General features: G+C 36.7%; 1 protein-coding gene across 1 annotated transcript; it reads right to left on the bottom strand.

Annotated features, from left to right (window-relative positions):
- Nucleotides 1–490: 490 nt before the first annotated feature.
- On the bottom strand, nt 491–13,615 carry LOC146883533 (uncharacterized). Its single transcript, XM_085666608.1, has 5 exons — nt 13,531–13,615; nt 5,045–5,376; nt 4,090–4,277; nt 752–887; nt 491–598 (listed from the first exon to the last, which is right to left on the bottom strand). The coding sequence occupies exons 1-5, from the start codon at nt 13,613–13,615 to the stop codon at nt 491–493; spliced, it is 849 nt and encodes a 282-aa protein (XP_085522734.1).
- Between the last annotated feature and the right edge of the window lie 1,222 nt (nt 13,616–14,837).

The raw sequence follows: 14,837 nt of genomic DNA, 5'->3' as shown, positions 1-14,837 counted from the left end.
TCCAATAACTCTAGTTCGACAAGCACTGCTTTCCCATCCTGATACCAACATAGGGGAGTTCTACATTTCCTACCGTATAAAGCCTCATATGGCGCCATGTCAATGCTCGCGTGAAACTGTTGTTATAGGTGAACTCAATCAATAGTAACACTTCATCCCAAGCACCCAAGTGATCCAATATGCATGTTCGTAACAAGTCCTCAAGTGACTGAATTGTCCTCTCAGACTGACCATTGGTCTGGGGGTGGTAGGCTGAGGTCATCGTCAACTTGCTTCCCAAAGTATCCTGTAAGGTTGGCCAAAATCGTGATGTAAACCGTGGGTCTCTGTCGGAAACTATGCTCGAGGGTACTCCATGCAGCCTTACTATCTCTTTAATGTACAATTGGGCCAACTTGGCCATTGACATTCTCAAGTTCATTGCCAAGAAATGAGCACTCTTGGTCAGTAGATCCACTATAACCTAAATGGTGTCATGACCCCTAAAAGTTCATGGCAAATGGGTCACAAAATCCATCGAGATGTTATCCCATTTCCACACTGGTATCTCCAAGGTCCGTAGGATCCCATCGGGTCGCTGATGCTCCACCTTCGCCTTCTAACACGTCAAACAAGCGGATACAAATTGTGCAACATCCTTCTTCATTCCCTACCACTAGAAGGTTTCCTTGAGAATCTGGTACATCTTAGTCATGCCAAGATGCAAGCTAAGACAACTCTTATGCCATTCCTCAAGGATTAATCTATTCACCTCTGCGTCATCTGGTACGCACACCCTGCCTTGGAATCTTAATATCCCATCGTTACCCAAGGCAAAATCTCTAGTCTCCTTTGACCCAAGCTGTTCTCTAACTCGATTCAAACTGGCATCCAACAACTGCCTCTCCCTAATCGAGCACAAGAAGTCACTAGATATAGTCAGGGTACTACATCTAATGAACTCAGACCCTAACTCCACCTATAACTTCATATCTTGGAATTTCTCGAGTAGCTCCACTTCCTTAATCATGAGATGTGCAGTGTAAGACCCGTAGAATTTAATTAATTAAATAAATAATTAATTAATAAATACAGGAGGGGAAATAATTATGACATTAAATTATGGTTGGTATGACGTGGAAAAATGCTAGCTCAAGTGGTTGAGAGTACTTTGATTGTGTGAGAGGACTTGGGTTCGAGTCCTATGTATGTTAACTTTTGATGTTATGCTTTTATTATTTAAATCTATGAAAACAGGGTCTTCTATATTATGATAATTGAATTGTGATTTCTAGCATGAAAAATGAATTGGCATGATGGTTTGATATTGATTTGGCAACTGCATGGTTATGGGTTCAAGCCTTGGAGAGCTTACTTTAATTTTATATTTTTTGGGCATTTTGGATTTGACTTGAATATGAAAGGGTTGGGAAGAAACCCTAGTGGTAAGGCAACCGAGAGGTGGCTGGAAAGGAGCCATAATGGTTTGGTAAATGATAATAAACTCCATTCAATAAGTAATTTTCGTTTTAAAGCATTGGCATAGTTTTAGGGCACCTTTAAAAGGCTATAGTGAGGTAGAGAGAAGGGTTTGGCCATCTGGAAATTTGACTTACAGAGAGAGCACGAAAATTCTGGAATTTGGTGAGGGTTGGGAGAGATTGAGAGGCTGAAAAGAGAGGAACCAAGGAGGGCTAGTGTGCGAAGGAGAACTATCCAAAGTTTCAAGGGTTAAAGCTTAAAAGGACTCCGTTGTTTTATTTTAAATAATGATAATATGTGATGTATGCTAAATTGAATGTCTATCTGCTGATGTGTTCACGAATTTCTGCATTTCTGGAAAATTTCCAGAAATCGCCTAGCGGGTGATGAACCACCGCCAGGCGACTCATCTATGTAAGCTGGTTTTGGGGTTTTGGAAGGGAAACCGCCTGGCGACACACTCCCAGCCGCCAGGCGACGCATGGGGTTCTTATCGTTTTCTGGGTTTTGGGATGAAGGGCCTGGCGGTGTTAATCCATCCGCCAGGCGACGCAAGCGTTAGGTCTCGAATTTGATAATTTTGGGATTCTGGGTGATTTCCAAACGGGGAAAACTCTAGGATAAGTCATAGAGAATAATTGGATGACGAAATTCTTGTGGAATGCTGTGATATAAAAGTTTAATCGAATAGAACAGTACAACTAGGTATTAAGGTTGAAAGATTGGGAAAATTTGGTACTGTGAAGTGCGGGTGAGTGAAAATTCTGAAAGGAAAATTTATGGAGTAGGTATAGTCAGATAAGGGGCTTTATATACGTGAAATTGTGAGGACAGAGTGGAGCTGGAGTCCGGATGGTGTATTGCAGAAATCTGGAAATTTCCAGATCCGATGCACCGCCTCGCGGCGTGGAACTTGCCGCCAGGCGACGGCGATGGTAGTGCATGAGTGGTGTTTTTCTTGGTTGAGGGGGAAAGCTGAAGGTTAAAGGAAGTTTTGTATGATAATGAGTTCAGTTAGAAGACAATTGGAGTCATTGGGGATGGAGAATTTTATGAAATGAAATTTACCTAGATGGTGGGTAGGTTATGTGAAAAGGAGTACATGAGAATAACAGAGAACCAAAGTAAATTAGATCCTGATATGAGTTAAAATTGGTGTGATGGTAATACATGATTTTGAGTTAAATAAGTTAGAATTCTATTTTAGGTGCGACAGGTTGAATTGTGAAAACTTAAGGGTAATTGGTACTCTCAAGTTAGAGATTTAGGACAAGGATGGTAAGTTGTAATGGTGAATTATATTAACCTTGGTGACATTTTAGTTTGTTTTTGAGGATATGTGGAAAAGGATTGGAGAGAAATTATAGGGTGAGGTTTCGGGAAATTGAGTCATATAGTCTGGCTGGTCTGTCTGGAACTCGTTCTGTGCAGCTACTGGTATGGCGCCTAGCGACAGGGTTGAGACCGCCAGGCGATAGTCATCAATACACAGGGCCATTGGAGTGAGTGGCACCTGGCAGAGAGGTAGATTCCGCCAAGCAGACGGAGCAGTGATAGTGGGGAACGGAAGCGTCAGCGCCAGGCAATAAGGAATGACCCGCCAGGCGGTCGCGACTGAGGTTATGTGTTTTGACGCACTTGGCATCTGGCGGTACGCGACACCCACCAGGCGATCTGGGAGCTGGCAACGCTTGGCGGCACGTGTCCCCCGCCAGGCGATTTATACTGCTGCAGCTTTGAGTTTTATTTATGGATTTGTGATCTACAGTGCGTCTAGTGATGCTTTAAGGGTGACATTGCTGGTGTTCCTTGAGTTGTGGCTCGGAACGTATCCCTTGAGTTGTGGCTCGGAATAACATCTCTTGAGTTGTGGCTCGGGATGGCGGATGGACACGAGGAACTCTTGAGTTGTGGCTCGGGTTGGCGAGTGTTGCCGGTGTGAGTGTGCTGGTTGTGGCCAGTACGGATGGGTCCAGATGGATTGCCCTCCTCAATTGTTGGCTGATGAGTTTGGTAGTCTTGGACTATGTTCGTATATGGGAACTCTACCTGGCGTTGCGGTGTATGATCCGTAGCATGTTTTCCCGCACGTGCTCTATCGGTTGTGGCCGATAGGTATGGCAGCAAGTCACCTTGAAGTAATCCTTAGATGTTGTAGAACATGAATAATCTGATTGGGGGTCAGATGGTAGGAATTAAAGAATAGGGCAATGTGAGATGTTTATGTTATGTACGATCTCTTGTGTTTATATGCTTATGTTTTTGTAACTTTATATATGTGATTTAATTGTTAAGCTCATCCTATCTGCGTGTGTGTGGCGATGATCGTGTACGCGGTACACGGGAGCAGATGTTGGTGATGCAGGTCGCTCTGGTGCAGCCTAGTCGCGGAGAGGGGATTGACTAGGGGAAACTCTTACGTTTATCTACTTGTTTTTGAAAACATTTGTAAACCCTGATGGGTGACTTGATAATATTGTGGTTTTGGTTTTGTAATGGACGTTGTAAACTTTATCCGCTCATTTAATAAAGTTTTAAATTTTCCTGCGTTTTGGGAAAATGAGGTATTATTAAATGCACTGTTTTATTTATTTCATTTATTTAATTATAAATCAGTAATATCCTGACGGGATGTTACATGTAGTGTGCACTGTCTTCCTACTTAAGGCATCGACTACCACATTAGCCTTCCACGGGTGATATAGCAGTTCAAAATCATAATCCTTCAGGAACTCCATCCATCTTCTCTGCCTCATGTTCAGCTCCTTCTGATCAAATAGATACTTGAGACTCTTATGATCGCTGAACACACGAAACTGGGCACCATAGAGATAATGCCTCTAGACCTTCAAAGCAAACACTATGGTCGCCAACTCTAGGTCATGAGTGGGGTAGTTACGCTCATGCACCTTAAGTTGTCTTGAAGCATACGCCACCGCCTTCTTCTCTTACATTAACATGCACCAAGCCCCAAGTGAGAAGCATCACAATAAACTTCAAAAGGTTTCCCAACATCGGGAATCACTAATATAGGAGCATTTGTTAACCTTCTCTTCAGCTCCTGGAAACTTTCCCCACACTTATCTGTCCAGGTGAAAGGTTGGTCCATCCATATGAGTTGTGTTAGAGGCGCCACTATCTTGGAGAATCCCTCAATGAATCTCCTATAGTAGTCCGCTAAACCCACGAAGCTCTTGATCTCTGTTGCTAACTTGGGATTTTCCCACTTAACCACTGCCTCGACTAGGGATGGCAACGGGTCGGGTCGGGCACGGATAGTGCCTACCCGCAACCGGACCCGCCAAAAAAAAATTTGTCTGATACCCGCAAGTATTTAAAAAATTATATATTTTATAACTTTTTTAATATAAAATTATAAAAACAAAATTTAAATTAAATTATTATAATTAAATTTGACATAATAAAATAAACTATTAATTTTAATTTTAGTTAAATTTAACTTAATTTTTAATTTTAATTTTTTGTGGGTAGCGGGTACCGCGGGTACGGATAGTATGATACTCGTACCCGACCCGTTTATGAGCGGGTAATAAAATACCCGCTACCCGCGGGTAATAAATACTTGCGGGTAGTAACTATCTGCCGCGAATTTTATCCGTGGATATCTGCAAGCGTGGGTATTTTTGCCATCCTTAGCCTCGACCTTTGCCGAATCCACTGCAATGCCTTGCGCAGATATCACATGGCCTAGAAATTGCACCTCGTTCATCCAGAATTCACACTTGGATAACTTTGCATACAACTGCTTCTCCCTCACAACACCAAGCACTAACCTCAGGCGCTCGACATGCTCCTCTTGAGTCTTAGAATAGATGAGAATGTCGTCTATAAAGACTAAAACAAACTTATCTAAGAAGGGCCTGAAAATCCGATTCATGTAGTCCATGAACACCGCTGGAGCATTGGTCACACCAAAAGGCATAACCACATACTCATAGCGCATACCGGGACCTGAAGGTCGTCTTCTACACATCATCCGCCTTCACCAGAATCTGATGGTACTCTGATCGTAAATCTATCTTCGAGAACATCGATGACCCATGCAACTGATCCATCAAGTCATCAATTCTCAAGTGGGGATACTTGTTCTTGATCGTCATCTTATTTAGTTTCTTGTAGTCCACACAAACGTGAACTCCCATCCTTTTTCTTCACTAACAGCACTAGTGCTCTTCACGGCGAAGTATTGGGTCGGATAAACTGTTTCCCCAGTAGCTCCTCAATCTGACTCTTTACCTCTACTAGTTTTGTTGGAGCCATGCGGTATGGGGCCATCGATACCGAATCCGTTCCAGGTACTAGGTAAATTGTGAACTCAACCTCTCTATTAGGAGGCAACCTTGGCACTTCATTTGGAAACATGTCTTCAAATTCCTGTACCACTGGTATGACAAACTTCATCTCTCCTCCTTCCACCTCTAGAAGTGTGAAGATCATCAAACACTGGGCACCGTCCTATAGCTCCTTCATAAGTCTGTGAGATGATAACAACTCGGGTTCCTCTAAGGTGGGAAACAAGAACTTTTTCTTGCGACAGTCTATAAGAATGTGATTGGCAGAGAGCCAATCCATCCCTAAGATCACCTCCAACTCCTGTAGAGGTAGGCAGATCAAATTCACTTTGTACCTGCGTCCCTCTACCTCCACTAGAGACCTAGCACACAAGGACGACATCCTGACCAAACCCGATGGAGTAGATACCGCAAGCTCACACTACAACTCGCGTACCAGCAGACGCAAATGTTCCACACAAGCATTTAACACAAAGGAGTGTGTCGCTCCAGAATCATACAATACACAACATGTTTTTCCAGCTATCATACAATCACCTATAACAAGGTTACCTAAGCCAACAACCTTCACTCCGGTCATGGCATACACCATGCCTGTCGCCTGAGGCCTGTTGCCTCTGTCCCCTCACTGATGCTGGTGGGGAGTTTGAACTGGAGGGCGTGACACTGTCGTAGCAAGGTTGGGGCAGTCCTTCCCAAAGTGGCCTTCCTTGCCACAGTTGTTGCGTCTATTGTAGCCTTCTATGCGTGGGCAGGCACTCCTCAGATAAAGGCCTCCACAAATATAACATTGCACTTGACCCTATTGAGGAGAAAAGTTCCTAGACCCCTGAGGCTGATTTTGAGGTCTATCGTATGGTCTCCTCCGCTCCTCATGTTTGGGCTTAGACCCAGATGGTCCATCTATACTCTATGGCTGATGAATGCGTATTTTTGCCCTCATTTAGTGTTTAATTCTGGGTATTTAATTGAATTTGTGTGTTTAAAGATTGATTTAATTGGGATTTCCTATAATTGGGTTTATTGAGCATGAGATACAAAAACATGTTAAAAATAGCTTTTTAGTTGCATAAATGTTCTTTGGATATTTTGAGGTGTGTTAGTGCAGCTGCAGCTAAGTTGAGCTCATGGAGGTGTGGAAATAAATTGATTAAAGCTTCATGACACCTTAAAGATAAATCTAAGAATAAGAAATTATCAAAAGCACAAAAATCCAAGCCAAGCATTGAATGAAGACGGCAAGAAAAGCTTGAAAAAGTTAAGAAGTTTGGCTAAACCAAGAAGAGAGGAAAGAAAAATTGGACCTTGCAGTTTTCTTTATCTTTATGATAGAAGATAATTTGGAAAAATATATCTTTAGATATTTTATTTGATATTTTTAAATAATTATCTTATTTAATTATATCATAAAATATTAAAAGATCATAACTACCAAATCTTTTTAAATATGACAAGATCTTCTGGAATCTTTTTAGATCCACAACAAACAAATATATCTTGAAGATATTGGATTATTTAGAAGATAATTTGAGGAGATTGCAAAGGGTTGATTTGGAAAATTAATACAAATATTAATTGGTGATAATTTATCATATATCTTTAAGTAATTAATTAATTTAATTATATTAGATATTGATATTATCAACCAACTATATTTGTCAAATACTCTATATCTCTCCAAATATTTTTAAATATTTATCTTTATCTTTATTTTAAAAGATATTTGAGAGATTTTAGCAATAGAAAAGCCTAGCCCAATTCCTATATAAAGAGACCAAGGGAGAAGCAGAAGAACAAGCTCGGGACTTCGGAGTTTTGGAACCTTTAGAGGGGCCTAATTTCGTTTCCTTTCTCTCTCTCCATTCTTCTATTTTTATTTTGTATTTCATGAATTGCTAAATTTCTTGGGTTGATTCCATTGTAATTTCATTATGGATTATGAGGTTAGAATGAAATAATTTCTTTATTCTTTTTATTATTGTTGAGGTTTTTATTTATCTATGTCTTTTATCTTTGAATCATATAAAAAGTAATGATTTTAAATCTATATGCATGTTGATCATATGAGTTCAAGGGTTTTTAAATCTAATTGAGACTTTACTTTGATTTTATTTAGAAACTTTCATGTGATTAAACGAGTTTTTACCAATAATTGAGACTTTACTTTGGTTAAAGGTATTTACTCTAACGAAAATTAATTGAGACTTTACTTTGATTAATTAAGCTTTTTATTTGGTGAGGAGATAAAAGAATAGACATGATTAGGCATAGTAAATTTGATTGAGACTATACTTTGGTTGAATTTACTGTGGATAATCTAAAAGTTCTCACTTTTAATTGAGACTGTACTTTGGTTAAAAGTGAGAACGCCAACAAATTAATTGAGACTTTACATTGATTAATTTGTAAGACTATAACAATAATAAATTGAGCAACAATCTTTAGATAACGATGATGAATCTATTTTGAAAAAGCAACGGAATCAATCTATTTTCTTTAATATTGTTTTTATTTCTTTTTATCTTTTAAATTTTATTTCTTTTTTTTATCTTAATCCTCCAATATTTTTATTATTTTATTTAACTAACTCTTTTGTATAGTTTTATAAGAACTAATTTGTTAATAATCAATTCCGTGTTCGTTGGGAGACGACTTTGGGTTACTTTACCCTTACTATTTTGTTGACTACTTTCTTAACAATACTGAAGTTGTTATAGATAAGTAGTATTAATTTGATCGCGTCAACGACAGCGTTATCAAATTTGGCACCGTTGCCGGGGAGCATGGTTAGAATTTTTATCATTTTAGTTCTTATTTTTATTTTTATTCTTTTGATTTTATTTTTTATTTTTTATTTTTATTTTTTGTTTATAACATTTTCTTTTCTCAATTTTTGTTCTAAGATTTTTTTTTTCTTTAGTTATTTTATTTTATTTTATTTAGTTATTTTTTTAAGCTAGTTTTTGTTTGAGGAATTTTGTTGGGAAATTTATGAAACTAGTTGGGAAAAACTTTGGCTAAGGAAAGATAAGGTACTTAAGTTGTCCATTGAGACACACCTCTCTTTCCTGGAAGTCTACTCAACAAGCTTCAACTTATTTCTTTTCAGAAAACCTCTTTCAAAAATGCAAAATAATTTTTCATATGAAAATAATCAACAGTGTGATTTTCAAGTGAACTATGATTACTATCCACAGCAACCACGTGATTTTTAGCAACAAATTGTCACACCTACTTCTGCACCTGATATAAGTGGGTTAACTTTACGACAATTTAATGATTTATATCCTAGATCATCTTTTTTGGGATATGAGCAACAACCATATTCTGAGTATCCACCTCAGCAACCATATGTTCCAAATAGTTTTCAGCAACAATATGTACCACCACATCAAGATGAAGCAACCAATGGACCATCCTATAGGGAAGTTATGATACTAATGGGTGAAGTTATAGAGAAATTGAAGTCCATGGATGAAAGGTTGCGAGTTGATCAAAGATGCAGAAATATTGAGCAAGAGTGGTATGAAAATAAGCAAATATTGTCTGATATGTTGAAGGATGCAAGTAAGAACAACTTCATAAAATTACTTGTAACTGTTAATACCACCCCTCAACCCAATTAGAGATTTCCCGAAAATCCAGATTTTAACGAACTTCGTCATGAAATCAAAGATGTGCTTCTGAAGTTGGCCATCAGAGCTAAATAAATGTCTAAAGATTTGAGTCAGCTAATGAATGATGCAATGAGAAAGGTCACTTTGGAAGATATGATAAATATGATGATTGAAATGATGAAGATGAATCAGACAGATCAGAAAAAGATGATGAATGCCGCCACACAAAGCTTGCAAAGTCAGTCTGAAAAATCAATAGCGGAATCACATCACATTAATATATCTACTGATGGATATAATGATGCCCATAGTAATATGTCTACTGATGGACATATCAATTTTGCTAAAGATGTTGCTAATGAAGAAATTACAGATTCTCTCATAAACATATCAACTGATGGATATGTTGATGATGCTCCATGTGAATATAAAGTTGTACCTGTTGATGATGTTATGAGTACAAATGATCATTTTCAAGAGCAAAGTTGTGAGAATAATACAATAGAGGAACCAAGTGTAGTTGAAGAGCCAACAGTATTCGAAGATGCAACTGAAGCATCTACTATTGCAACTGACTTGGTTAATGATGAAGCAGCAAATTCAACTACTTCAAGTGCAGATTTTTGCTCACAAGGTGAGATTATGAGGATTACTGATGATCCTGTTAACAATCTGAATGCACTTGATGATGCTCAAGTTGAGTTGAAGCCACACACTCCACACATCAAGTTTGTTGATGCGAATGATGCAAATAAGTTTTCAGTGGTTATCTTTGTTGACATGGCTGCAGAAAGAGAAAAAGGTTGTTGCAACAAGAAAACAGGTTAGATTCAAATTCTTTTGAAAGCATTGTTGATAAAAAATTTAATTTGCATGCATGTTTGTTTTTTGTTTTTGTTTTTAATTTTAAAGGTATTAAAAAAATTTCAAAAATATGTGTTTTTGTTTTCTTTAATAAAATTGTACAAGCTGACTTGTACTTTATAAAGTTAAAGAAAATAAATTTTGACATATGGCCAGATTGAGCCAAAAGTCATAAATTTTTCGTCTTCTCCCCAATAAGTCCATCAAGGACATTTTATTTTATTTTATTATTTTATTATTTTATTTATTTTTGAAATAAGTGTGAGGGAGACAAACTGTAGGTAGGATTTTTTTTTATTTTTTATCTTTTATTTTTTTCTGTTTTTCAATTTTTTGTTTTTGTTTTCATTTAAAAAGAAAAAAGATTGTGATTTCTTTTTGAGAAAATTGTGAAAGTATTAACTTTTTACTAAGTGAAACTTTTAAACAATATGTCTCATAAGAAATCCACAAAAAATATTTCCCTGCTTTCAATAAAACATATTGACATTGGATTTTTAGGATTTGATTAACTAATGGGGATGATCATAATTCTTGAGATATAAAAGTCATGTTGATATGAGTGGATTGTTTCTATGATTTGCTAAATGAGTTGATTTGAGAATTTCTTGATTAAATCTTTTGTGAAAGAATTTGACCTTGTGAGTATTGAGCCTTAATGCAAAGGATGGACCACCATGTGCCATTCCTATTTTTTCTTGAGTGACTTGCTCATGTTTGTTTATACTCAAATATTTAACTTGATTCTTTTGTTTTGCAACTTAGGTGAATATGCATGATTTGATATGATTGAGGCATTTCTTGTTTTTAGCTACTTGGCCAAATAAGCTCACCTTGATATTAATCTATTGATAACCCCTTTAAGCTTTAAACTTTTGTTTTTTCTTGTTTTAAGCCCATTGCATAACCTTGAAAAGAAAAAGACCATATTCTACTTTAGGAAAAAAGAATGAGCTAATGGATTGTGTTCAGGAATGGTTGAGGAATAAAGTGTGTGGGTGAGTACCTCACCCACAAATTAATAAAAATGGCAAAAGGAAAAATTGTTGATGAAAAAGTGTTGAAATAATTGCTTTCTAAAAGAAAAAGAGAGAGCAACAAGCAATAAATGAAAAAGAGTTGTTTTTAAAATTATGCTCCATTATTCTTTCTATATTTTAATTTAAAAATCCCAAAAATCCTAAAATTTTTCCTACCTTTGCCTTGGCCCCATTATAACCTGTGAAAAGTCCTCATGATCTTTGAATGCATATTTTTCTAAAAGTTTGTGAATATTAGAGTCTTGCTAAATATTATGAGAGTTTGCTTACATGAGTATTTTGAGTGAAAACACAAGCCAAAACACTTGAGAAAATTTTGGTGAGAAAATACACATTTAACTTGAGTGCTTTCTTTCATAATTGATTGTCTTGTGAATTCAAAAGATTAACTCATGTGTGAAAAATAGAACCTTTCCGTTTGTATATACATAATAATTTGATTTCTAGAAGATTGATTTGTCTTCAATGATGTTCATTCCTTTGATCCAGTGTTGATGTGAAATAAAATACCTCAGAACAAATTTTGAAATTACTCAATTTTGCCTAGGAGTGCAAAACGATAAGTGTGTGGGTATGATGAATGCGTATTTTTGCCCTCATTCAGTGTTTAATTCTGGGTATTTAATTGAATTTATGTGTTTAAAGATTGATTTAATTGGGATTTCCTATAATTGGGTTTATTGAGCATGAGATACAAAAACATGTTAAAAATAGCTTTTCAGTTGCATAAATGTTCTTTGAATATTTTGAGGTGTGTTAGTGCAGCTGCAGCTAAGTTGAGCTCATGGAGGTGTGGAAATAAATTGATTAAAGCTTCATGACACCTTAAAGATAAATCCAAAAATAAGAAATTATCAAAAGTACAAAAATCCAAGCCAAACATTGAAAAGAAAAATTGGACCTTGCAGTTTTCTTTATCTTTATGATAGAAGATAATTTGGGAAAATATATCTTTAGATATTTTATTTGATATTTTTAAATAATTATCTTATTTAATTATATCATAAAATATTAAAAGATAATAACTACCAAATCTCTTTAAATATGACAAGATTTTTTGGAATCTTTTTAGATCCACAACAAACAAATATATCTTGAAGATATTGGATTATTTAAAAGATAATTTGAGGAGATTGCAAAGGGTTGATTTGGAAAATTAATACAAATTAATTGGTGATAATTTATCATATATCTTTAAGTAATTAATTAATTTAATTATATTAGATATTGATATTATCAACCAACTATATTTGTCAAATACTCTATATCTCTCCAAATATTTTTAAATATTTATCTTTATCTTTATTTTAAAAGATATTTGAGAGATTTTAGCAATAGAAAAGGCTAGCCCAATTCCTATATGCATGTTGATCATATGAGTTCAAGGGTTTTAAAATCTAATTGAGACTTTACTTTGATTTTATTTAGAAACTTTCATGTGATTAAACGAGTTTTTACCAATAATTGAGACTTTATTTTGGTTAAAGGTATTTACTCTAACGAAAATTAATTGAGACTTTACTTTGATTAATTAAGCTTTTTATTTGGTGAGGAGATAAAAGAATAGACATGATTAGGCATAGTAAATTTGATTGAGACTATACTTTGGTTGAATTTACTGTGGATAATCTAAAAGTTCTCACTTTTAATTGAGACTGTACTTTGGTTAAAAGTGAGAACGCCAACAAATTAATTGAGACTTTACATTGATTAATTTGTAAGACTATAACAATAATAAATTGAGCAACAATCTTTAGATAACCGATGATGAATCTATTTTGAAAAAGCAACGGAATCAATCTATTTTCTTTACTATTGTTTTTATTTCTTTTTATCTTTTAAATTTTATTTTATTTTTTTTATCTTAATCCGCCAATATTTTTATTATTTTATTTAACTAATTCTTTTGTATAGTTTTATAAGAACTAATTTGTTAATAATCAATTCCGTGTTCGTTGGAAGACGACTTTGGGTTACTTTACACTTACTATTGTGTTGACTACTTTCTTAACAATACTGAAGTTGTTATAGATAAGTAATATTAATTTGATCGCGTCAACGACAACATTATCAGGCCTCCACAAATATAACACTGCACCTGACCCTATTGAGGAGAAAAGTTCCTAGACCCTTGAGGCTGATGGTGAGGTCTATCGTATGGTCTCCTCCGCTCCTCATGTCTGGGCTTAGACCCAGATGGTCCATCTATACTCTGTGGCTACTGTGGGCGCTGACCTTCCACCTCATTCTTCATCTTCTCCATTACTCGTGCTTTCTCCACCAGTGCAACAAAGTCCTTAATGGATAGAGGGGCTACCATCAAGCAGATGTCGTCACGGAGACCGTTCTCAAACTTACGACATCTTCACTCTTCATCGATTGGCAAGGTTTTGAAGCGGCTGAGATGCTTGAACTTCTCAGCATAGTCTGCCATAAATTTCCCTCCCTGGGTCAATTGGAGGAATTCCACCTCCTTGGCATATCTCACACTATCAAGGATGTATTCAGAGAGGAACTTCCCCATGAAGGCCTCCCATGATGGACTTCATGCTAATCCACCAGTGTTTAGCTTCTCCGGTGAGCATATAGCCTGCAAAAGCCAACCTGTTATCTGCTGGACACATCTTCGCGTCGAAGATTCTCTCTAAGTCCTTCAACCACTGATCGGTTGCATCCGGGCTAGTCTTCCCGTTGAATTTCACTGGATGGTGTTTCAGGAAGTCTTCTAGACTCCACTCTCTGACTGGCGGTCGTGGCTCAATACCAAACACAGGGGCAACCACCCTGTTCTCCTCCATGTGCTGCCAGTAGGCATCCTCAACAGCTACCCTAGCAGCCTCCATCTACTGCACCACCAGTTGTTATTGCTCAAGCGACGCTGCCTGTCACTGCATGGATGCTTCGTGTTGCTGCATCATCACCGTGCTTTGATGCGTCATAGCAGCTACCATTGCCTCGATTGCTCTAGCGATATCTTGCACATCGCCCTGGAAGGATTGCGGAATCCTATGAGATGGTGCCATCGTTTACTGGCACACAGGAAATCACTTGGTTAGGTTTGATAAGACAAGATTTTAACTAAAAACACTCAGAGAGACACAGAGAAAGCTATGTGGACATCTAATTCCATAGACCTAAGGAATTACAACTCTAATACCATAAATGTAACGCTCCATTTAATTTTAACAAACAAAATTAAAGGAAGCATCACACTAAATAATATCTTAGCGCAATCTCAGATAGGATCATGTAGAAATCTAAAAGACAGACTAGTACATGGGCCATAACTTTAAAGAAAAGCCCAATAAGAACGTGAAGTCCAGCCCAAGTAGACTATGCAACAGAATCATCTCTCCCATGTTGACCACGAGTACCTCTCGCATTTGCTCCCATCAACAAATTGACGATCATCACAAGAGTAGAAGAACAACATACAGAGCAATTAAACAAGCAAAGGGTAAGCTAGAGCCAAAAAGATTTTATCATTCAATCAGATATACTTTCATAGTCCAATATACATATATCATCCAAGCATGTTATGA

Source organism: Vigna unguiculata, chromosome 9 (genome assembly GCF_037176805.1).
Source record: "Vigna unguiculata cultivar grain cowpea cultivar isolate G323 ecotype 2 chromosome 9, ASM3717680v1, whole genome shotgun sequence".
Lineage (NCBI taxonomy): Eukaryota > Viridiplantae > Streptophyta > Magnoliopsida > Fabales > Fabaceae > Vigna > Vigna unguiculata.
Note: the sequence above shows the minus strand (reverse complement) of the source record. Positions and strands in the feature narration are given on the sequence as shown.

Bases quoted from the DNA above. Each gene is read 5' to 3' on its own strand.
- LOC146883533 (XM_085666608.1), bottom strand. From the start codon at position 13,615: ATGGTAGCCCCTCTATCCATTAAGGACTTTGTTGCACTGGTGGAGAAA. The intron at 4,278-5,044 runs GTATTTATTACC...TATGGTGCCCAG, and splicing joins CAGATAGTTACTACCCGCAA to TTTCGTGTGTTCAGCGATCA. The intron at 888-4,089 runs GTCAGGATATTA...GTGCTCGATTAG, and splicing joins CACACTACATGTAACATCCC to GGAGAGGCAGTTGTTGGATG.